Source organism: Thunnus albacares, chromosome 2, assembly GCF_914725855.1.
Source record: "Thunnus albacares chromosome 2, fThuAlb1.1, whole genome shotgun sequence".
NCBI lineage: Eukaryota > Metazoa > Chordata > Actinopteri > Scombriformes > Scombridae > Thunnus > Thunnus albacares.
This window is the reverse complement of record NC_058107.1, coordinates 37,498,483-37,524,276: the sequence shown is the minus strand read 5'-3', so window position 1 is coordinate 37,524,276 and position 25,794 is coordinate 37,498,483. Positions and strand designations below refer to the sequence as shown.

At 37.3% G+C, this 25,794-nt stretch overlaps 3 protein-coding genes across 6 annotated transcripts in view; 1 reads left to right on the top strand and 2 right to left on the bottom strand.

Moving 5' to 3' along the window:
• Positions 1–11,776, bottom strand: part of LOC122968422 (protein mono-ADP-ribosyltransferase PARP14-like) — a 28,612-nt gene extending 16,836 nt beyond the window's left edge. Inside the window, exons 1-9 of one of the 4 annotated variants that reach the window (XM_044333636.1) lie at positions 11,365–11,776; positions 9,508–9,590; positions 6,599–6,626; positions 6,175–6,249; positions 5,782–5,955; positions 5,177–5,302; positions 4,414–4,515; positions 1,620–3,801; positions 332–508 (exon numbers count right to left, since the gene is read on the bottom strand). In XM_044333636.1, coding sequence (XP_044189571.1) covers positions 332–508; positions 1,620–3,801; positions 4,414–4,515; positions 5,177–5,302; positions 5,782–5,955; positions 6,175–6,249; positions 6,599–6,626; positions 9,508–9,590; positions 11,365–11,551 — 3,134 coding nt within the window. In that variant the 5' untranslated portion in view covers positions 11,552–11,776. The remainder of the gene's footprint in view (positions 1–331; positions 509–1,619; positions 3,802–4,413; positions 4,516–5,176; positions 5,303–5,781; positions 5,956–6,174; positions 6,250–6,598; positions 6,627–9,507; positions 9,591–11,364) is intronic. The other 3 variants (XM_044333654.1, XM_044333627.1, XM_044333644.1) reach the window with 3 other exon arrangements.
• LOC122968417 (putative leucine-rich repeat-containing protein DDB_G0290503) overlaps positions 1–25,794 on the top strand; it is a 635,740-nt gene that overhangs the window by 555,245 nt on the left and 54,701 nt on the right. The gene's annotated exons all lie outside the window — the stretch shown is intronic.
• Positions 13,302–17,536, bottom strand: LOC122969000 (L-rhamnose-binding lectin SML-like). The gene is made up of 6 exons (XM_044334565.1): positions 17,329–17,536; positions 16,104–16,139; positions 15,732–15,782; positions 15,258–15,399; positions 14,963–15,114; positions 13,302–13,614 (listed from the first exon to the last, which is right to left on the bottom strand). The coding sequence occupies exons 1-6, from the start codon at positions 17,357–17,359 to the stop codon at positions 13,586–13,588; spliced, it is 441 nt and encodes a 146-aa protein (XP_044190500.1). The 5' UTR covers positions 17,360–17,536; the 3' UTR covers positions 13,302–13,585.

The window sequence follows — 25,794 nt, the reverse complement described above, 5'->3', positions numbered from 1 at the left end:
TTACATATTTATTTGGATCCCCTTTAGCTACTACCAGGGTAGCAACTACTCTTCCTGGGATCCACACAGGTAAACACATCATACATCATAATGCAAAACAGCTTAAAAATGGTAGTTGATTGACTAAATACAGCATACACAGTGAAAAACTGAAAAACCTCCTTAATGATCATAAAGTCATGTATTCTGTAATGTAAAATATGATCTATTAGTAGACGACTCTGTAACTGGGATTTAAGTCGGAGCTGGTCTTGAATACCTTCCCGAAGACAGAAAAATATCCAAGGAGAAACAGAGGAAAAAGGAGAACGGGGATAAGGAAGAGTCTTACCCTCCATACCCTTCAGGCTTAGCGTGTCCCCTGGGGCTCTGACCTCCCCTGTTACCCTGTGGACCTCCCCGGTAGCCAGCTCCTCCTCGTCCTCCTCCTCCTCTCTCACCATATCGACGGCCCCTGGGCGACTGGGTCTGATGTCCACCTCGACCTCGACCCCGCTGATGACCCCTGCTGGGAAGTGAACAATACAGTAAACTACAAGTCTGTCTGATTTCCATGTTGTGAACACGTGTAGAAATAAAAGTGTAAAAAAGAGACATTTAGGTTTTAGCAGTAGTTAGCATTCGTGTTATTTGTTGACTACAATAGTGGGTTGCTACAGTAGTTTTGAGCTCTTCTGTCATCTAAACCCAGCCAGCATCATGGGTGACTATCTTATTAGCTAGTGTGGAACTAGGGAAGGCATGTTAGTTGTTTTTTCTGTTGGTTCAACACCTTGGTCCAGAGTAAATTATTCCTATTGGATGGATTGGTGGCTACCTAAAAGGCTTGTTAGCTAACAAGATACAACATGTAAATCATACAGTGATGGACTCGTTGAAAGTAGAGATGTGCCAGTATACCTTTTTGTGATATACAGCAGTAAAACAGACAGTATCAATACCGTCAAACATTTCCATTACTGTCATTACTGTGATTATTGTTGTTTAAACTCTAGCTTCTCTGGCCAGGAATTTATATTAACATTAGTGTCGACCCACTGAGGCCCAGCTAGCTTTCAGGTGTTTAGCTGGATGTTCAGTGAGAGAGAGAGATGCATTTTACTGGACCTTCATCAAGAAAAAATTTTCAAAATATGAATGGGTGCATATGAGAGACACAGTTTAATCTGTTTTTTATTGATGTTATTTCTTATGAGTCTAACAAAGCTGCAGTATATAGAATAATTAAGAGAATAAAATCCAAAGTGATCATAGTGTAATTTAATTATATGATTTGTAGGATTTTAAAAAACTCAAATGATTATCATGATAATACATAACGATATTTCTACCTAAAATAATTGTGGTGTGAAAATACCGCTACATCCTTTGTTGGAAGGTGTATTTGGTCTGTTTTGAATGTGTTGGGCTAGCAGTTTCCTCCTGCTGTCAGTCGTCTTTGCGCTAAGTTAGGCAAACATGTCCTGGACTTATGTCTGGACTGGATGCACAGAAATGAATCTGATATCCACCTTTTCATCTGCGACAACAACTAACTATTCACCCATCTCTGAATCCTTGTAGTAAATTTTAATCAAAAGTAAAAGTTCATTTTAATAAGAAATGTTTCTTTAATTTACCTTGAACCCCCGCGGCCTCTTCTGCCTGCCTGCTGTGGTATTGTCATTGTAGGTTCAAGGTCAATGAACTCTTTGTTCACAGCTGTGGCCAGGACTCTCACAGTGTTATCATTGTTGTCCACCAGGTGAATCTCAGTCAGAGATTCTGGACTTCCTGGACGGTCACAGTACTCCCGCACCGCCTCAGCTATGGTCTCAGCACAGAGCTCAACAGGAAAACCAAACACACCGGAGCTGATCGCTGGCAAAGCAATGGTGGAGGCGTTGACCTTCTCTGCTTCCTGCAGACTGTGTTTGACAGCAAGCTTTAGACGTGACACTGATGTGTTTTTATCAGAGTCAGAGTACCTTGGACCGACTGCATGTACGACGTGTTTGCAGGGCAGGTTACATGCATCTGTTACGATGGCGTCACCTGGGCGTAGTTTTCCATGTCTGGCAGTGTAATCATTGCTGATTTTCTGCAGCTGTGGTCCTGCAGCCTTGAGTAGCGCCAACGCCAGGCCGCCAATGTGCTGTAATTCTTCATTAGCTGCGTTGACCACCGCATCAACGCCAAAGTTACAGATGTCTGCCTTGCTGACCGAAACTAGAACTCCACTGGTAGTCTTCACTTTGCAATAACAAAGGCCATTTTCTTCTTCATAGTTCTCTTCCTCCTCTTCCTCTTGATTCTCTGAACGCAGCACCACCATACAGCTGAACTCCGTCATTAATGTAGACAGGAACAGGCTTCCTTGAGACTGGAAATATTTCTTAGCTCCAGGCTTGTCCACGATGAAGTTGTCAGTGAAGAGAGCACTGGTCAGTTCCTTAAAGCAGGATTTGGCCTTCTGGACGTGAAGACGAGCCCCAGCAATGATAATTCGTGGCCTCTCTGAATCGAAATGGAATGTTACATCATTATCTTTGGCAATATTGGAGCAATCTTGTGATTTTTTCTTTTCCATAAAAAGAACAACAGCAAAGGACTCGACACGAATGGTTTCTTGAACTTGTGAGTAGTTCACGATGAATTCTTTCAGACTGCGGCTGACTTCTTTCACTGGATTCCGGAAGCCTGCCACCGTTACTTTATCTCTTCTCTCTGGGTGGAACTGAATGTCCACTGTTCTTTTCTTTGAGGAGTTGTAGGTGTCCAACAACTTTTGGTTCAGGTCCACCCAGTTGTGAAGTTTCAGAACTCCGTGGTCTTCCACATCTAGAGTGTCAAAAGACAAAGCCATCTTTATCTTACTCTCTGCGTCATCAAGGGCACGGTCAGAACTCCCCAACAGGAAAACCCCTTTGCTCTCAACGCTGTAGATGGCACTGATGCCTTGGGATGTGAACATATCCTGGGACATGTCCATGGGATCAACTGTCCTGAGAAAGTCTAGAAGACGTGGGGGGATATCCAGCTGCTTTTTACTCATACGCACATTCCTCTCTAAGATCCATGATTTTGTCTTGAAAACTTCTGCAGGGAGTCCTGAAATGGTTAACTTGTGGGTGTCATCAGTGTAAGAGAGGGTCATCTCAGGGGAAATGTCCAGTGCTGCTTTCTGCAACCCGTCCTGCTTCAGGATGTAGAACATTGCAGGGGACAAATTCATTACCTCAGAAACACCATTTGTGTGACGTTCAATCTGACTCATCGCTTTGAGAACGATGTTCTCCACAGGAGCCCTGATTTGTTTTATATTGTCAGCCTGGCCAGCCACAGTCAAAGTCCCCCTGGATGTATCCAGCACCAAGACAGCATCTTCCCTGACAACTGAGCGTACTTCTTTCTCCACAGCTTTCCACGCAGGTGCGTTCGCTGGGCATTCAAAGGCTGTGTAGTGAGCCATTTGCTGACGGAAGGCTTTTTGGGCAGTACTCATCCAGTTATCCACGTGTTTGGCAGTCAGATCTTTCTGCCTCAAAAAACTTGGGAGAGGGCTGAGTTTCACCTCAGGGTTATCCAAGTCCACACTGCAGAAGTACGGACGCATCTGTTCATTGATGCTTTTTAATTGTTTCTTCATTAGGAGGAATTTCCAGACAGCGTGGTGAACACACTCTGTGAAGGGCTCGGGCATTTTCCATGTTGGTCGTTCTTTGCCGTACAAGGCGGTGCCCAGGGACTCATAGTAAGGATACACCTTCACAGGGATGGATCGCATCACATAGTCTTCTTTTATGCAAATGCTTTCAACAACTGCAGCAATACAGGGAATAGAGAAAGAAACTCCGGTAAGTGATTGCTCTATTTGTTGCTACAATGCATTTAAATAATATTGATTTTGTTCTAAGTTTAAGATTCTCAGTCATCCAGGTCATAAGATATGCTATAAGACCAAAACTATGTGGACATTCTTGCCCTAACGTTTTTGAACTTAATATCAGGGGATTTTTTTCCTGGTTTGGTTCAAATGAAAGAAAATCTTAATTCTAAAATATCTGACATTTCAGACAGAAGTGCTCTTCCAACTTTGTGTCAACAGTTTGTCATGTTGAAACAGGAAAAAGAAATAAACACAATGTCCCCGTACACAAAGCCAGCTCCATAAAGAATTGCTTTTCCCAGTTTGGTGTGGAAGAAGTTGACTGGCCTGCACAATGGAATGTTTGGGTGTCCACATACTTTTGGCCAAATAGTATATGTCTTGTTGTTTGGTCTTAAAGACATCTCGGAGCTTGCCAGCATCTTCAAGTCCAAATAAGTCCAGTTTCATTAGACTTTTTACTTCTAAACATTTATGAGTTAGAATACACTTTAACAAATAACAGTGAGTCATCAGTATATCAGTAGTAAAGCTAAATATAAAACCTTTAGGATCATTGAACGTGACAATGGCAGCCTGTTCATCTGGGATCATGGTGATATGATCCGGCAATCTCCAATTCTTCTCAAAATACAGCTCCAACATGTCTGGAAAGGAATTAGAAATAAAGAATTTTTAACCACAATAGCAAAAATGCTGCAAGTAGAAAACTTGTAACTCTTTCCAAAACCTGCATTACTGAAACCAAAGGCTGCACTGAGGGAATAATGTGACAAATTTATGAAGCAACACAATGTGATTGATCATCTTATCAGGTACCTGGTCACTCCATGATGTTCTCATACACAAATATATGTTCTGTATTGCATTTTATTGTTTTTGTTGCCTTAGAAAAAATTGGCATGAATACCCCATTTCTGGTCAACTGCCATCTGTTTGTTTGTGTGAAATATAAATCTGTTATGGTTGAATAGGTTAAAGTTGTGGAATTAAAACAGTATGGGAATTTTACTCCTGGTAGGTTTATTAGATGTACTTTACTAACCCTGCTGTGGGGACAGTATAGAAGTAACATATTGATTGGGATTTACATGAGCCTTGTGTTTATTTTGTTACCTACAGGAGATTTGTAAAAATAAATGTAAAAGTTTTGATGCAAATTATTAAAGTGAAAACTTAAGCTTTCATCAGGGGGCCAAAAATATATTCCGGAGGGCCAGATTTGGTCCAGTGGCCACTATTTCTCTTCCACTGCTCCACACCCAAGACTAGTTTTTGGTGAAACACTGATTTTAACAGTTTGTGTACCTTTAACCACAGTCGGAGGAAGACTCTCCACTCGGACACTCTTTGCTGCCTCCAGCGGCCGAGCGGTCAGTTCGTGTTTCTCCAGCTTCTGGCTGTTCTGACTCACAGTGAGGAACTTCTCCACATCTGCAAAAAACTCCAGATTAGTCATTTAAGACTGGAACAGGCTCAACGGGTGAAAGGTTAAAAGAGTTTTACTGTAAAATTACAGATACACATGTTAAGAATAAGTGATGCCTACATATAAAAAATGACTGTGTTACAGTTTGGTAAGTCACATATCACCACCTCCTTTAAGACAATCTAACAGCTTCTTTGTGGATTTTTTTCTTGATTCTCAAAGTGCTTCATTCAGATCGATATTGCCATCCAAAAATACAAAACTTTTCAAACACAGCAGTAAAATTTAGTGCCATTTCAACCCCAAAATTGTCCCAAAAATCACTTTGTAAATAAAGTTCATTATGTTTCGAAGTTTGGAGAGTGGTTGACAATAAAGGACAAAACTATGAAGATTTTACAGCTACATTTCAAATCTACAGGAGAGGGTGTTAAAGACTCAAAAGAAACCTGATGAAAACCTGGTCTTGGTGACTGTTTCCTACCTGCAGGGCTGCTGAAGGTGACCACGGCTTGGTTGGTCTCCCAGATGATCTCCAGACTGTAGCTGCTCTCGTCCAACCCTGAGATGTTCTCCACCAGCATCGACAGCAGATCTCTGGACATTTTGTCTGAGACGTTGTCCAACACCACCGCAACACTCTGAACGGACTCTGAACCTGAGAGGAGAAAAATAAAAAAACCTGCATCATCTGCCTTCTCTAACGTTATTTTCATTGAAGGAATTCATCTGCATTTGACAAAAAAGTCAATGCAAAAATTAGAAGGAAAATTGGGTAACAATATATTTCAGACAATTTCCTCATAATTTCCTGAAAAGAATATAATCCATATAATTTGATATATGGATTTTATATAAACACACAGTCTGTTTTTACCCTCTTTGTTCTCGGCAGAAGCTTCATTTCCAGGTTCAACTTCTGACTTCTGAGTCTTTGAATCTGTCGATGAATCTAAGAGTCGAGAGAATCAGATTTGTCCAGTTTTCATTGTTTATCTGCACACATGAACATGATGAAACACAAGAACGTCCACAGCAGAAATAAAACATCAATGTGCTCATAAAATATCTCATTTCAAACCAAAGTCAATAGAAAACATTTTATTTCATTGTTTAAAACCTATTTTTTCTGCTGTAATATGGGAAAAATGTTAAGTTTCTCCTTTTAATCCCTTTCAAAGAGCTTGTCAACCATATTAAATGAAAGCAGGATTACACATATCAATATTTGATGAGAGTAAATCAATATGACATTAAAAAAGGAAACTGTGACCATAAAAACCAAAGCAGCAGAGTTTTACCTGAGACGTCGTCACTGTTCTTCGGACTCTGAGGAGGAAAAACAAAAACAAAGTTTTAATCGCACAGAATGAAACGATGGCAGAGAAAAAAAGTCCAAAAATCTATTTTACATGCAGACTGTAAACTATTCAAGATGTAAAGAGTTTAGCTCGGAAACAAAGCAGCAACTTCTGCCACAGTTTCACCTTCAGTACTTACAGACATGAAGAAGAGAAAAGTGCCAGAGATGTAATTTTACAGTCAGCATACAACACATTATAAAGAAGAAGATGAAATAAAAACATTTTAAAAAGTTAAAGAATACATATACAACAATATCTCATCATTAAATGGTGTCTTCACACATGGATGGGTATCGTTTTGTCCACAGTATGTCATGAAAACCCAAAAATATTCAGTTTACAATGATGTAAAAGAAAGAAAAGCAGCAAATCTTCACATTGGAGAAGCTGGAACCAGAAAGTTTCTGGAATGTTTGTTTTAAAAATGACGATTAATCGATTATCAAAACAGTCCCAGATTAATTTTCTGGTGATCGACGCAGCTTTAATATTTATAATGAACCTGATAAAGAACTCCTCAACCCTTCATCTTTAATGAGCTAAAACACAGGAATGGTCCTTTAAATTTTACACATTTTTCAATCCACTCATTTGAATTTATTCAACAAACAAAAAGACAAATGTGTTGCTGTTGGGTAAAAACTTTGAAACCCTTAAGAATTAATTAACTTTTGTACAAATAAAATGAAATGAAATGTGCAAAGAAACAAAAGGAACATCGGACAGTTTCTGTGTTCAGGAAAAACTAAGTGTCTGATATCTGATAACTCATAAATTATCTGATATATGAAGACTCAACCTGCACAGAACATCTTTACTGCTGCTCACTATATCAATGTTTAACTTCAGGCTCCTGCAGTTAGTTTCAGTGGTGAATATTCTGTTTCCTGACTGTTGGTTTAACTTCAACCTACCGACTGTTGTACCTGCAGATTTATACTTTTTGTCATATCTCACAGGTGCTTTATTCTATCATTCAATTTTTTTTATAACTTTGTCAATCAACTTGTTCCTAATGACTTCATATCATTGTTTTCTGTTTTAGTTGGTGCGTTTTAAAAATACCAATGTATTGGGGTCCATGGTGACACCAGTAAAAGCACCTAATTCCACCTCTGCAGTTTAACAGATGGAACTATTTACTGAGTTCATGTTTGCTGTGGGTCCTAATTTAAAGTATCACACTAACGGGGGGGTAGAGACACTCTGTTGGTCAGTTTGAAGGAGACAGACACAGATTTCCTCACGTGCTCCATCAACGACCCTAAATAACCATTTTACATAATATGCTATTTAACTGTAACTTAAAATAATAATAATGTTTTTTTTCAGATGAAATTTATTACATAACGATTAATATTTTGAGAACACATATTTTTTTAAATAAATGTTGCTATGTCGGTTGTTTCCAACAGTTGGTAATCCCTGTATGTTAAATATGTTGGTAAATGAGGATTAAAAAACCTGCATGTTGTGTCTGACTGGGTCCACTATTACACACTGTTGTGTAAATGTTTCAGTCGTATGTTGATTGTAAACTGATCTGCGGTGGAATCTTAAGACTGCAGTACTTCTTCTTTGGTGATGAGATGAGCAGCGTTTAGAACAGCTGCAGTGGAAACATCCTGCAGGAAGTGACTGTGAGATAATTATCATCAGGGTGGGACGGAGGGTCAGAGTGTATTTGAGGATAGTCTGTACTGGGAGAGCAGGGGAGCAGGTTTCAACTTTTTCTCCCAGATTTATACATTTTTCATTCATGCATTCATTTGGTGGCTGTAAAAAGGTAAACTGTTCATTCAACATTAGATTTTGTTATGTTGTTATGTTTGTCATGAAATATTACTGTGAGAGATTCAGGGGAGGGTAAATAATGCTCCTCCCCACCTGAATAACTTTCCTACTGTCCCAGTCTGTATGACTGGTTTAAACTGAGTCACCTGCTCATTCATAATCTTACAGGTTTCTCCTCCTTCCAGCTACATGTAATAAATTCCTGTTTGTGACGGCAGCAGGAAGTTGACAGGGCGTTGCTCCTCTGTGCTACAGTCATAACCTGACTGACCGGCACAGCAGCCTGCTGCACAGATTAATGATTAACTAATGATGACTATAATATTTAATTCTGAGATTTATGAGACCATAAAAACATCCAGGTGATAACATGTGACAGGGGCAGAGTCTCTACATGTTAACAGGTGAGTCTTAAACCAACAGTCAGGAGCCAAAATGAACATTGAAACCTGTTTTTCTTGCTGTAATCATTCCTCCTGTTCATACTGACCAGTAGAAGATCCCTTCATAATGACCTTACAATGGAAGTGATGGAGGACAAATGTATTTAAAAGTTTATCTGAAGCTAATATGAAGCTTCAGCGTCCAAATGAGTCAAATCAAGTAGATATCTTTCAACGTTACAGTCTTTTTAGTGTTAAAGTCCCTCTTTTTGTTACTATACTTCCACCTGCAGCTCAACAGGGAAACACTGTCCGACGAAACACAAAGAGGGAATTTGATGCTAAAAAGACTGTAAATGTGTCAGATATCCACTTGATATGACTAACTCTGATGAAGCTGAATAGAAGCTTCACACAGACTTTTAAATGACTGTGTGGACACACTGTGGATTTTGGCCTCCATCACTTACATATAAAGCACATTTGAAGGATCTTTTAATATCCAGTATGAACAGGAGGAATGATTACAGCGAGGAAAACCTCTTTCACTGTTCATATGGACACCTGACTGATGTTTTAACGTGTCCTTTAATCTGACTCCAACATGTTGAAAGTTAAAATGATACACAAACCTCTTCAAATCTTCCTGTTAATCTAAACTCTACTTACTGATGCAGAAACCAGCCGTAACTTGATAGTTTTATTCTCCAGGATGATTTCATGGTTTTCCTTCTCGAGGACTCGCTGTCTCACTGAAATCACATTAAACAGTTGTGTCAGAACAAATATCCCAACAGATAATAATCCTACAAAGTTCTTGTACACCAGAAAGTGGTTGAAGAAGTATTCAGATACTTTAATGCAGTAAAAGTACCAATACAGGAACGTACAAATACTCCATTACAAGTAAAAGTCCTGCATGAAAAATCCTACTACAGTAAAAGTACATAAGTATTATGAGCTTGATGTAGTTAAAGTATTGCAGTAAAAGTACATAAGTATTATGAGCTTGATGTAGTTAAAGTATTGCAGTAAAAGTACATAAGTATTATGAGCTTGATGTAGTTAAAGTATTGCAGTAAAAGTACATAAGTATTATGAGCTTGATGTAGTTAAAGTATTGCAGTAAAAGTACATAAGTATTATGAGCTTGATGTAGTTAAAGTATTGCAGTAAAAGTACATAAGTATTATGAGCTTGATGTAGTTAAAGTATTGCAGTAAAAGTAGTGGTTTGGTCCCTCTGACTGATATATTATTATATATGACATCATTAGATTATTAATAGTGAAGCATCAGTGTTAGAGCAGCATGTTACTGTTGTAGCTGCTGGAGGTGGAGCTAGTTTACACTACTTTATATACAGTTAGCTAGTTTAGTCCAGTGGTTCCCAACCTAGGGGTCGGGCCCCTCCAAAGGGTCAGCAGATAAATCTGAGGGGTGGTGAGATGATTAATGGGAGAGGAAAGAAGAAAAAACAAAGTTCTGATACACAAATCTGTTTTCAGTTTTTGGACTTTTTCTCTAATCTTTGATTTTTGCTGAAATATTGGATCATTTGAACATTTCTTGAAATGAAAGCATGTGAGAAGTTTAGAGGGAAAAATCACTATTTGGTGGAGCTGTTAACAACTCATAGACATGTGAAATGTGACCCCGACTACACACTGCTTTTTGTAAGACGTCAAAAGACAAAAAGGTTGGAAACCACTGGTTTCATCTTTAACAATGTGTTGTATTTTAAAAGCTTGTTATATTATCCATTGTGTCAAATCTTCATCTGAAAAGTAACTAAAGCTGTCAAATAAATGTAGTGGAGTAGAAAGTACAATATTTCCCTCTGAAATGTAGAAAGTAGCATCACATGGAAATACTCAAGTAAAGTACAAGTACCTCTAAACTGTACTGAAGTAAAGTACTTGAGTAAATGTATTTAGTTACTTTCCAGCATTATGATTCATTAGTTTAATTATTTTAATTCCATTTCAGATATTTTCTTTCTGCTGTGACTCATCAGGGAGGAGCAGCTGGAGAGCTGCAGTGCATGCTGGGAAGTCAGCTGACACGCTCGCAGTGTTTTTACGAACCGACTTTAATATAAACGAACATGAGAATATAAAATGTTATTGAACTTACTGCTGATAATTCATCACTTTAAAGCTGTTTGATCCGCAGCTGTGATGTTTTAAAAGTGTCAGCTGAGCTCATCAGAGAGATTTAAAGTTCAAATCCAAGATTAAAGATCGAAATAAGACAAAACAACGAAGTGAATTAATTATTTCTTTAAACTACTCTGACGAACATTAAACAGAGTCTTTGTGTAAAAGATCGAGTCGCAGTTTAACTTTCTGTTCTGTCTTCATCCATCATGACTTGCAGAAACGTCTTTAAACTCGGTGTCACTTTCTTTCTTTCTCTTTTTTTTTTTTTGGACTATTTGAATCTTTACGACTTTATAAAGTATTAAAATGAGATTTCAGTGAGAAACTGGCCGATTCTAAAGCTGCAGGTTTCCGCAGAGACTCACCCTCCTCTGATCTGAAGTAAACTGCGGCTGTCGGAGCTCCGTCATCCAGCTCCACCCGGCAGTCTCCTCCGTTTGACTTCTTCTTGCTCCCGAAGTAAAGCTGCAGTTTGTTCTTCAGGGTTCTGGTCTGAGCCGGAGTCCAGTCGCCCTCCACGGTCACCGGAGGACACAGATACTCCTCCATCATCCCGCCGTCCGGTCCAAACACCGACCGACTGAAAGCAGCGGAGAGTCTGACTGCAGGAGGCCGCTTTCACTTTCATTTCACCAAAACCTGAAACTACAAGTTAAAGGAAACTGAAGCACGATGATAATATTCACTGTCAACAGGTGTTACGCCGCATCTGGTGACCCTTCAGATTCTGTGACCTGCAGTGATGGAAGAAGTACTCAGACCCTTTAGTAAAAGTATCAGTATTACAATGTAAAAATACTGAATTACAGGTAAAATCCTGCATTAATCCTACGTAAGTAAAAGTAATATTAGCAGCTAAATTTACGCAAAGTACTACAGTAAAAGTACAAATTTTGCAGAAAATCGGGCTGTGACTGATATATTAAATACATTTAATAAAGTACATTATTGATACTAAACGCATCAGTCAGCCCGATTTTCTGCAAAATTTGTACTTTTACTTCACTACTTTGAGTAAACTTTGCTGGTAGTACTTCTTTTATTTAAGTAGGACTTTAAATGCAGGATATTTATTTGTAATGAAGTATTTTCACATTGTGGTATTGATTTTTATTGATATTTAGTCAAATCAAAATCAACAAAAAACACAAGAAAGACATGCAAAACTCACACCAAGGAATCATAAATAGACAATATTAGAACTATAGTATAAATATAATGTAAATAGAACAGAAATTGTTTGGAAACATACAAAATACTTCACAAATGATCCATGAATAATATCCAACATAAATACAAATACAGCTTCAAAGTGTGTAATTCTTTTGCCTGTGTTGCCTGTAGGAAACACCCACTGATAATATTATAAATAAATAAGTAAATAATATGATTAGAATCAATTCAATATTCAGACATAATAATTAATTTAAACTGCATCTTTATACCGCAAGATTTAATAGTTTTATTCAAGTAATGATTGTCTTAATTATTGATCAATTTGCCCAGAACTGACCCTGACCAGTAGTACAAGTACATTTACTCAAGTACCTGTATTTAAGTACAATTTTGAAGTACTGCTCTAACACTGATGCTTCACTATTAATAATCTAATGATGTCATATATAATAATATATCAGTCAGAGGGACCAAACCACTACTTTTACTGCAATACTTTAACTACATCAAGCTCATAATACTTATGTACTTTTACTGCAATACTTTAACTACATCAAGCTCATAATACTTATGTACTTTTACTGCAATACTTTAACTACATCAAGCTCATAATACTTATGTACTTTTACTTTGATACTTTTAGTTTGATTAAATGTTGATTGACAAACAGCCACTGGTCATTTATCATCTCTAACTGGACAGAGAGTCAGAACCAGCTCTGTTCAGTGTGGTTAGAAACATCATGGCGCCCTCTGATGGATTTATCTTCACACTGCAACTGAGCGCCAGTAAACGTGAATACATTTCAAGTCCTGTAGATTTGTTCACACTTCTTGTGTAAAAGCTGAATGTTTGTTGTGTTGGTGATGCTGATAAGGATGAAATAAAAAGACAAATCTATCTTGTTTTCAATGATGTTCATATGATGTATGTTTATATTTCCTAATAGTTTGATTCAATTTACTAAAGCTGCAATCTGCTGTGAAATCAATACATCTGTTTATTTCTGATCAATACTCACTTGTAAACATTATTAAAATCATTTCTGTCTTGAGCTTCTCTTCCTACAAAACAATCAAGATGCAGTCAATCATTTTCAAAATATTGAGAAATAAACAAAGACAACTGGGAGTAAATCTTATTTTATTGTCTTAAAATCAGTCAAGACAGTTTCTTGACTAAATAATCTCAAATATTTCTCAGTTTGACTCATTTACATGAATTCAAACACTTCTGAAACACACAAACATGAGTTTTTATAAAGTTGATGTATCTTCAGATCCTTCTGGTTTGTCAGACGGTAAACAAACTCGTCTGATCGGTGTGACGTCAGAGCTGCAGGTCACGTGTCTTCATGCTGTTCTGTCAACAGTCATGAACAATAAAGTTTTAAAAGCTGAATGTTGAACATCAGGCTTCAACGGCTGGTTTGTCTTCACCTGCAGAGAAACAACAGATGAGTGTCAGGATCATCATCTTCAGGAGAAACATAAACAACAACAACAACAACAAAAAACAAAGACAATACAAACCAAAAAACAGGTTTTGAAATGATTTGATCTGATGTGGAAATATGACAGTTCTGATATTCGCCACTAGATGGAGCAAAATAAAAACTTTTGTAGAGTAACCAGGGTGAGTTTTTGAATGTGTGTCCTGAGCAGGATGTGCTCGTGACTGAAGGTTTGACATGTTCACTCAAAGCTTTATGGTTTCCACATGCAGGAGCTTCTTCTACTGGATTCATTACCAGTAAAAACAGCAGGAGTTCTACTGGTCTCATGAACAGACCATACAGACATAATCCCAACATAACAGCAAGTCATCCAGACTGAGATGTTTCTCTTTCAGTGACATTTCGCAGGTGAATCAGACTCTCAGTCGCTGCTGCTGGTTGAACAACTGCAGCTGAACTTCAGTATTTAGTTACTGGAGATGAAGAGAAGCTGTCTGATCCACACTGACGCTCCTCTACACAGATATTATACTAAATACTACAAAACACTATATAAAATATGACAACAAACCATCACAGAAAGCCTCAGATTCAGGTTCTGTTCTCTGAAAGTAAAGCTGTTCAGCTGGAAACTGATTTAATAAACTTTAATATTTCAGTGAAATGTTTCTGTAGCGTCAGTATCTTGTTCAGCTGTGATATGAAAGAAAACATTAAAGGACACATATTCTGCATCTTTCCAGCTCTATATTTATATTCTGGGGCTCTACTGGAATATCTTTGCATGATTTACAGTTAAAATTTCCTTATTTATCGTATACTGGTCCTTTATGCAGCCCCTCAGTTCAGCCTCTGTCTCTAACAGGCCTCCTGATGAGCCCACTCGGTTCTGATTTAAGTCACACTGCGATGGGAAAACTAGTTTATGTGGACTGATGTGATACGAGGAGACTGATCTCCTTGAAACCTTCAAGTTGACTTTTTCAGTGTCCTAGTTCATTTTATCCAAATTTGTGCATGTGTGATGATGACGGAGATGTAAAAGTTATTGCAGAGATGTTAGAAGGTGAAACAAGAAGCAGAGTTGTGCTGCTTCTGTTCAGACTTGTGACAAGTCCACAGTGTTACAGAAAAAAGTGACTCAGGTGCTTCTTCAGACATGAGATCAACATGTTTAATTACCATCTGCAGGTCTGAAAGAAGCTTTTAAAGACAGATCAGAAGAAAAACTGAACATTTAACTGAATCCTCATGATAATCCCGACATTAATGTATGTGTGTGTGTGTGTGTGTGTGTGTGTGTGTGTGTGTGTGTGTGTGTGTGTACGTACAGTCAGGTTTGGGTGGAGGTGGAGGAGGAGGTGGGGGAGGTGGTTTGGCGCAGGTGTAGGACACCTCCAGGTATCTGGTCTGCTCCTTACAGGGATATTCACCAAACACCCGCTCAGTGACGGGGACCAGACAGGACCTCCTGTTACCACAGCTGCAGACACACACACAGATCACGATGGATGTGTGAACAGTTTGCCAACAGTTACTTTATGAAGTGATAATCTGTGAGTCTGTCAGCTGGACTTCTTCTATATGATATATTCATGTTTAAAGATGACGAGGAGGTTTCCTTACAGATCCTCCACCACCATCTCAGCCCAGGGGAAGGAGCAGTAGTTGTCGGGTCCGTCGTCAGGTTGGGCTTTTCCCTCCCCGCACCTCGTCCCCACGCCGACCTTATACAGGATGTGTTCCAGCTTTATCTTACTGCCGACCTCTGCAGGAGGAGAGGAGACGAGTCACAGCTTTCATTCGTCAACTTTTTTTAACAATAACGTAAAAACGGAAATGAATGAAGTCAAGCAGTGGAAAAAAACTTTAACTTAAGTAAAAACAGCAATACAATGAAAAAATAATTAATTATGAATAAAAGTTCTGACTCAAATAAAAGTACATTAGTACTGGCAGCAAAATGCACATCAGTTATCAGATACCTCATAATAATAATAATAATAATAATAATAATAATAATAATAATAATAATAATAATAATAATAAGAAGAAGAAGAAGAAGAAGAAGAAGATAAATGTGTGTCTGTGTTTTCTTACCACACGACATCTCAGCAGTGTCATTGTGACAGGCGTAGATGACCTCTCCCTCTGTTGAAACACACACAGGTCAGACTGCAAGCAGTGACATCATCATCATCATCATCATCATCATCATCATCATCATCATCATCATCATCATCATCATCATATCAATGAAGGCTAAAACAAAGAGATTGTTAAATGAACATGTTTTAGTTTAGAACATGAGTTTTAACTATCTTCCAGTTTACTCTCCTCCAGCGTTTCCTCCACACTATGATTATCAGAATTTACTGATAATTTAATTGAACGTGTCTTGTTTATCACAGTTTTAGAGAGAAAGACTTTTATTGACATGAGTTGATCTTCTTCAAGTTTAGCTAAACTTACCTGCAGCACGAGTGAAATACCAAGCTGCAGCCAGCACTGAAACACAACACAAAGTCGTCTGAGTTACAACTTTTATCATTTTAACACTGCAGTAAAAAGATCCACTTAATAATATAACTAATATTTAAACTAAACCAGAAAGGAACCAAATAACCAGTAACCAATAATAATAATAACCAATAAACTGACAGTCAATCATTTCTGCATCTGTGAATGAAATCTGACTCCTGGCATGAAAATACATCACAGATGTTAAATATCTTCACTCAAAAAACATCAGATAGTAAAAGATGAAAACTAAATACTGCAGTGAAATCTAAATATATCAAAACAAAAATCTTGTTCTGTTAATCAGTACGAGAGAATTTTTTGTGAAATTTCATAAAGCTTTGATACCTTAAACTTTTACAGAACTAATGAACACTTTATCATCAGCAGATGAAACAGTTTCAACCATAAAGCTCCGTAAGAACGTGAACGGAGAGTTAGTAGGATCTACTGCAGAGAGAAGAAAACTATATACATTATAACATTATATACATAAAAAAAACTCCTGAAAGCAGGGTAATAAATATGAGAATAAAATGTTATATAAATTAAAAAAAACTCTTGAGAATGAAGAAAAAGAACATAAACCACCAACAGGTCCCAGAATCAACACAAACCATATAAAAGCTGAACTCAACTGCAAATCGAGATTAATAAAGCAAATTATTATATAAATGCATATGATGTTTTCTGTATGTGTACTTTTACTGCTACATGGACCTACAAGTTATCTTCACACTAATGTCACTCCAAATGTCTGATTACTTATTTAAAGACTAATTACAACAAGACAAACGGGTCCTACAGTGTCACACATGGTGTCTTTAACATTTCAATATTTAACATTTTGTTTGTCTTGTATTTTTTTCATCTTCTTTTCCTCCCTGTTATGCTCCGCTCTGGTCTGTTGGTTTAATCCTTGAGCCCAGAAGTCCATTGCAGTAAATTTAGACAACAAGTCAATTCATTTATCTTAAACTGTACTTTAAGAGACAAAGTCAAGCTTTCCATAACACATATAGTTATTTAGTAATACACAAAAATATGAATGAATACACAAAAAACTCAAAAGACAGTCAGTATAATTTATACTGTTGGATGCATTTGGGAAACAAGTTGCAAATATCACCAGAAAGAGTAAATAACAAACAAGCTGTAGAGCAGAGAGGATACTCACAGCCGAAGGCGACCAGCCTCAGTGGGACCATGTTGGTGTCTCCTCTTCTGTCTCCACCTGCAGACAGTCTGACAGTGAAAGCAGCATCTGGACGTCCAGGTATTTATGTGTCCGTCCTGACGGCAGACATGCAGACGCCTGTCCCGCCGCCGCCGCAGGCACGCGGGGGCCTCCTGCCCCAGATGTGATGAGCATGTAAAAAGCAGCAGGAGAGATCTATAAATCCACAGGTTTCAGGACCTTTAACACTTTACATCCCAGCTGCTCCTCATTCTCTCCATATTTCTCATTAAGACGCTCAGAGCTTGAAAGAAAAAACATCTGGATCTGTTAACCAGGGTGGAAACTGTGTTAGCTAACAGGCCCAAGTTTACAAAATGTGCATGTTTTGAAGGCCCTATAACTCTGTCTATACTACACAGACCTGGTCTATACGGGGACTTTCATCTTTGTGACAATTAGCTTAAAAACAGACAGTGATTTTTCTTTACAGCACACAAATACTGAACCCTTATTCCTCAAATCTTAACTGACTATTGATGATGTAAAGTTCTCACAGTAACCTGAATCTCCGTCCACATCTATCATCTAATTTTTCAACAGTTCAGACAGGTCTGCTGATGTATGACAGCTGTCCTCAGATGGAAAAACAACGAGCCAATCAGAGTTTAGCAGGCGGGATTCAGAATGAGTTGGTCGTCTTCTTTTACCAGAAGCAGAAAAATAGTGACGAGTGTGGATGAGATGTTTGCTGCTGTACAGATTGTTGTTATTTATCTTTAATATTCATTAAAAACATTAACTGCTCCTAAAAGACGGGTTCACAATTTTTCAAATTAACAGTCAGGAGCCCAAATGAACATTGAAACCTGTTTTTCTTGCTGTAATCATTCCTCCTGTTCATACTGACCAGTAGAAGATCCCTTCATAATGACCTTACAATGGAAGTGATGGAGGACAAAATCCACAGTCCTCCTTCTGTGCAAAAATGTATTTAAAAGTTTATCTGAAGCTAATATGAAGTTTCAGCGTCCAAATGAGTCAAATCAAGTAGATATCTTTCAACGTTACAGTCTTTTTAGTGCCAAAGTTCCTCTTTTTGTTACTATACTTCCACCTGCAGCTCAACAGGGAAACACTGGAACCCAAATCACAATTATTTTCAATGTCAAGTAAACTTTTGATTATTTTCTTGATTAATAGATAAAATTTTGACTAGCTGGAATAGAAAATGTGAAAAAATAATGAAAAGTGTCCTGAGAGGCGTCTTCTTTTATCCAGCACTCAAACAATATTCAGTTTACCATCAACAGAGATCAGACACATTGATCAGGTTAAATATGCTGGTCTTCTTCACATGTTAATAACTTAAAGATGGGACTGTTTTACTTAAAGTGTTTTTAATATTTTGTCCACCTCATTTACATATGTAGGGCAAAATATTAGAAATGCACAACAATACGAAATCACACCAAACAACTGCATCAAAAGTGACCAGAGTTTGTGACCAGAGTGTAAACAGCAGATCAAAATGATGTTTCTCAAAGTGCTGAAATGTGTAAACCAACAGAAAACCTCCTTTCAAACCCAGCAAAGTTCACTGATGAGCTTTAAAGTGTGATGGGAGAAAATTTAACACAACAAAGTTACTGAGTTTCATTTTTTGAAGAAGCTAAAAACAAAAAAACATATTGTTTTTTCTCTATTATGAAATAAAATGTTGACAGATAAATATTGTTAAAAATCCTCCCCTGTAGACTACACAGGACCCTAAAGACACCAAAAAGTCAGAAAATGTCCCAACATGCATCAGCAGCTTGTTGAAGGAGTCCAGATGGCCGCCTGAGACTCATAAATACCAGAGTCCACTGCAGCAGGTCATAACTCAGCAACAGGACGCCAACGTCACTATGATCTTACAGAACTGACAGCAGCTTCCTAAATATTAAACATTTTAACTTGTTTTGGCTTCGATGATGTTGAGTTAAGACTCTAGAACAAAGACTGACTCGAGTTGATGAAAATGAAGATTTGACAGTTGAGTTTGTCTGTTTTTTATTGTATTGTATGTATTTTGTGTTTTAATACTTGTATCACTCATGGTGTTATTTTGTCATTCAGGTAAATATCGTTCCTGTTTATGTGGTCGTTCCTGTATTCACTCTGTAGTAATCATTTACATTTTTTTTGTTATAGATATATATATATATATAAAGAGTATGTGTACACACACACACACACACACACACACACACACACACACACACACACACACACACACACTCCACTCAGATTGAACTGAGGGCAGCAGGATTTGAAACTGAATCAACAAATCAGTGGTTAAATCGTATTGTTTGTCAGTGAAGCAGATCTGAAGGCAATTTAAAAAGCATTTTGATGTAAGTATGACCTTGTTATACTTCCCTATCTGAGGAAACCACAACTTTCCTTCAGCCTCCACTGATGCCACTGTTCTAACCTGGTAATAAGTATTAATAAGAGAATTAATTAGTTTCTGATTCTTAGAGGGTAAATTTGCCTCATTATCACAATTATGTCAAATGTTTGATTTGCCAAAATCTCATTTTTTCAGATACCTTCAGATTAGACACATTGTCCAGAAAAGCTTTGCTTCATTTCCAGATTTATCAAAAGACAACATAATAGATTATATTCTTTCACTCTCCCTGGTCAGCAGATGGTTAATTTTGTCTTTATATGACACTATACTTAATATTTCTCCACCTTCACTTAAAGAAGTTTGGGGATGGTGGGAAATGGACCGCGGTGAGGAATAAAGTGACGACTGCTGGGAGGCCTCTGTTAAACTAATACACACTTCTTCTCCATGTGCCTGTCAGGCCTTATACATGTATAATCTGTGTACAATCTGTAACAATTATTGCATTGATTGATCCAACTATACTCAGAAGAGCCCTTGCTTGTGGGTTGTCTCGCTGAACTGCGGAGTGGCTGAGGCCATGCAGTGAGGGTTCATGGTCAGGCTAGTTGAAAGGCTCCTACAGTGCTTAAAAAGGCATGGTTGGTCCTACCTGTCTCAGTACCGCTGTTAACCCCTCTTCATATAACTGCTAAGCTAAATACAAGTCCTACTCTACCGCTAGGAGTTGGCAGACCACTATACCAACATCTGTGATTTATTCATGTCTACATAATTACAAACAGGCAAGGGACATAATTGTCAATGTCAATCATTAAGAGATCTTTCAGTCTCAACAACCAGGATGGAACATAGGATACAACAAACACATTTTATGACGATTTGATCTTGATATGTAGCCCCAACACCAATATGCTGTGCATCAAGACCTAAATACAAGAGCTCTCTTTAGCTTCAAATAGCCTATAAGTGGCAGGTTCTGAAGAATGATGGCAGTGTACACACAATATATAAAAATTTCCCTCTGAAGAAGAGTGTCAAATGGATATATATTGGATAGTTAATCGTAATTACTATCAAATACTGTTTATATACAGTAAATCTCATACATTAATTGGAAAAGTCTGTAAATATATTGGATAGTTGCTTGTAATTATTTTCAAATAATGTTTATATAAAGTAATGATTATTAAAATTATGTTTTTGTAAGCCATTTTCACATGATCTTATTTTTTGTACAGTGTAAAACCAATATTTACCAGGAATTTACTGTAAATAGATGAGATAATCACATACAATTAAAGCCTAAAACTCTCAAGACACCATTAATGGGGTAATTTGAATATAATTTTACTTAACTTTTTTGTGTTTTACATCCAGAAATTTGTGCTTTGATGTGACAATCTTAAGGATAAATTGGATAATTCTATGAATTTACAAAAGAATACTGTATAAAACAAGCCTTCATTTAAATTAAGTAATTTTAAGGTATTTCTTAAGTGTTTTTCTTTTTTTGTACAGATTTATACATTTGTTTAACATTCTGGCAATGTTTTATAATGAATTTTTATTTTTATTTTACAATATTTGGACTGTAATAATGCAGTTGCCTTCATTTTACATTCAGTATTGTGTATTTTTTGTATTTTTACATAAGATTCAATGTAATTTAACATTCAGGACCATTAAGTAATTGAATAATCCTTTTAAGAAAACTATAATATTCCATTATTTTCATTTACAGATTACAGCCTTTATTTTATGGTGAATATTCTTAATAAAATTAATTTACTGTTTTTATGACATTTACACTTCATGTAGAAAAAACTGTAAAAAATAATACAGTAAATTTCTTTGAAATAACTTTTTTTTTTTTTTTTTTTTAACAGTGCAGCTTAAGGTTGTTTTAAGAGTCCACCTAACATATATGGGACTGTCAGATATGTCTCCTAATGCAGATCTTTCTTGCCCTTGATGTAAAGGCCAACATGCAGATCATATTCACATGTTGGACCAATATTTTTGAAGCTTACACAAAGGTTTTTTTAAAAAAACAATCTCTCCCAACCCTCTGTGTGCCATATTTGGAGTTATGCCAGAACCATGTCCTACGAAAGGCAAAGTTTGAGAAGTCTTTAGCCTTCATGTCCTTAAATGCTAGAAGGATCATCCTGCTCTGCTGGAAGAAGCCATCTCCACTTAACTTCACAAGATGGATAAGAGACACTATGTATTTCCTAAAATTAGAAAAAAGTAAATACACACTCAGAGGGACCACACAACGATTCATGAGTACCTAGAACCCTTTATATAATGCTACAAGGACTTACAGAGGCCCTTCTCTAACCCAACCCTTACCTCATCCCCAACCAGTTTTACCTTTTTGTATATATATATATATATATATATATATATATATATATATGATATTATCATTTGTCACACTCTCTTAATCCATAATGAATGGATACAATCAGACTTACAGAGACATCAAAGGGAGAGCTGACGAGCTGGGGGGAGGGGAAATAACATGATATCTAGAATAGAAAGCATAGTAGTTTGGATGTATACGCTATGTGAATTGCATTTGTATATATTTACTGACATTTTGAAATGTAAAAGGTCAATAAAGAACTTGTTTAAGAAACTTTGGCCAGGCTGACAAAGAGTCATAACTCTATTGATCCATGTATTCCTATAACTAAGTAGTAATGACTTTATGAGCTTCTTTAATGATAAAATTCTAACTATTAGAGACAAAATTCATCACTTCCTGCCCTCAACAGGACCGTTTTCTCCCCAAACACAGGCACCTCAGAAACAGCAGTAAATCCTGACATATATTTGAACTGTTTTTCTCCAGTCGACTTTTCTGAACTAACTTCAATGATTTGTTCAGCTAAACCATCAACCTGTCTCTTAGACCCCATCCCAACCAGGCTGCTTAAGGAAGTCTTACCCTTAGTTAGCACTTCTTTACTAGATATGATCAATCTGTCTTTAGTAACAGGCTATGTCCCACAGTCCTTTAAAGTAGCTGTAATTAAATCTCTTCTTAAGAAGCCTACTCTTGATTCAGGCATTTTAGCCAATTATAGACCTATATCTAACCTTCCATTCCTCTCTAAGATCCTTGAGAAAGCAGTCTCTAATCAGTTATGTGACTTTCTATATAACAATAGTTTATTTGAGGATTTTCAGTCAGGATTTAGAGGCATCATAGCACAGAGACAGCACTGGTGAAAGTCACAAATGACCTCCTAACTGCATCGGACAAAGGATTTGTCTCTATACTTGTCCTGTTAGATCTTAGTGCTGCATTCGACAAAATTGACCATCAAATCCTTTTGCAGAGACTGGAACATTTAATTGGCATTAAAGGGACTGCATTAAGCTGGTTTAAGTCCTATTTATCAGACTTATTTCAGTTTGTACATGTTAATGATGAATCCTCCGTGAAGGTTCTGTACTTTGACCAATTCTATTCACCTTATATATGCTTCCTTTAGGTAATATTATTAGGAAACACTCCATAAATTTGCATTGTTATGCAGATGATACCCAATTATATTTATCAATGAAGCCTGATGAAACCAATCAGTTAAACAAACTCCAAGCATGCCTTAAGGACATACAGACCTGGATGACCTGCAATTTTCTACTACTAAACTCAGATAAAACTGAAGTTATTGTGCTTGGCCCTAAACACCTTAGAAACACATTATCTAATGATAAAGCTGCTCTGGATGGCATTACCCTGGCCTCCAGCACCACCGTAAGGAATCTAGGAGTTATCTTTGATCAGGATATGTCCTTTAACTCCCACATAAATCAAATTTCACAGACAGCCTTTTTTCACTTACGTAATATTGCAAAAATCAGGCACATCCTGTCCCAAAAAGATGCAGAAAAACTAGTCCACGCATTTGTTACTTCTAGGCTGGATTATTGCAATTCCTTTTTATCAGGCTGCCCTAACAAGTCTCTAAAGACTCTCCAGCTGGTCCAGAATGCAGCTGCATGTGTACTGACTAAAACTAGAAAAAGAGATCATATTTCTCCCATTTTAGCTTCGCTACATTGGCTTCCTGTAAAATCTAGAATAGAATTTACAATCCTTCTCCTAACTTACAAAGCCCTTAATGGTCAGGCACCATCATATCTTGAAGAGCTCATAGTACCGTATTATCCCACTAGAACACTGCGCTCCCAGTATGCAGCTTACTGGTGGTTCCTACAGTCTTTAAAAGTAGAATGGGAGGCAGAGCCTTCAGCTATCAGGCTCCTCTCCTGTCGAACCATCTTCCAGATTCAGTCCGGGGTGCAGACACCCTCTCTATGTTTAAGAGTAGGCTTCAAACTTTCCTTTTTGATAAAGCTTATAGTTAGGGCCGACCAGGCTCACCTTGGATCAGCCTTTAGTTATGCTGCTATAGGCCTAGACTGCTGGGGGACTTCCCATGATGCACTGAGCTCCTCTCTCCTCCTCCTCTCCATCTGTATGCATTCATGTAACATCAATGCATGTCACTAACTTTGCTTCTTCCCCGGAGTTTTTTGTGCTTTCTCATCTCGCAGGAAACCCTGGGTTCTGGGCCGAGCCTTCGTGGTCCTTCACAGTCCTGTTGGCATCCTTCCCTGGCTGTTGCTGCTGCTGTTGCGGCTGTTGTTGTTATTGTTATGATTGTTGTTATTCTGTGTGTGTGTGTGTGTCCCACCCCCCACCCCCTTTCCCTCTTTCTTTCTCTCTCTCAACTCAACCGGTCAAAGCAGATGGCCGCCCACAAGGAGCCGGGTTCTGCTTGAGGTTTCTTCCTGTTAAAGGGGAGTTTTTCCTTACTGCTGTCGCCAAGTGCTGCTCATGGGAGAATTGTTGGGTCTCTGTAAATTAAAGAGTACGGTCTTGGCAAAGACTTTTGTTGTGATTTGGCGCTATATAAATAAAAACTGATTGATTGATTGATTGATTGATTGATTGAATCAACTAAACTATTTGTCTGATCCGACTTCATCTGTACCTGCTGTGGTCAGATCAGTGTAGATCTCACAGTTTGTTTTTTATCCCTTATTGTTGAATTAAACTCCTGCTTTTATCATTTTCCTCTGTATCCCATCTCTTGTTATCCATCTATATTTGAATGGTTGTATTAATGCTTGTTATTGTTTTTGAAATTCTCTCATTGGACCTCTCTGTATGAATAAAAATTGAATGAATAAATGAAAGAAATCCTTGAGTATATTTTACCAAAACGTATATTATATATTTTCATTAATTTCATAAACTACATGCAGAGTTGCTTTAATTTGTTTTGAAATTTAAATAAGTACATCCTGGTTCTCTTGATCATATTTGGTGTTAAATGTTGTCATTGTGATTTTAATAAATGTTGTTAAACAATGTAAAAGAGTAAATACTGGTTTCTGATGTCTACTGGTGTCTTTTTAAATAATCTTTAACTTGACTGCTGACAATTCTCAAATCTGATTGGCTGTCAGACTAAACAGTCTAGTTTTATCATCCATGACATGAAATTAATGGACAGTTCAACTAGACAACTGTATTAACCAAAAAGCACAGACACACTACTGTAATCTTTCAAAAATGTCCTAATTATTCCAAAATATCCACTTTACTGCACAGACATGTCCTAACATCCCTTCAATATCTGATTCTGGACATGCAGCCAAACTTGGAACAACACACAGTCACTCCAATAAATCAGACCCTTTATCAGTAAATTAAACCTTTGAACAGGATGAAAGAAACTAAATGTGATCACACACTGACTTTAAGCTATAAAACAAACTGACACTTAGATACAGGCTTAACTGTTATTTAGATCAGAAATGTTTTTACTAATTTGCTTTTGCACCTTCTCTGTTATTAAAGTACATGAAAGTAAAAACTTCACACAGGTAACAACAACTCACCTGAGAAAACTTTTGCTTCTGTTTTAATCTGACAGGAATTCAGTCAATGATATTAAACATTAACTCTGACCAGGTTGTTGGTTGATCTGTACCGATTATCATTAACCAATAAAATAAACATCTGACCTGCAGTT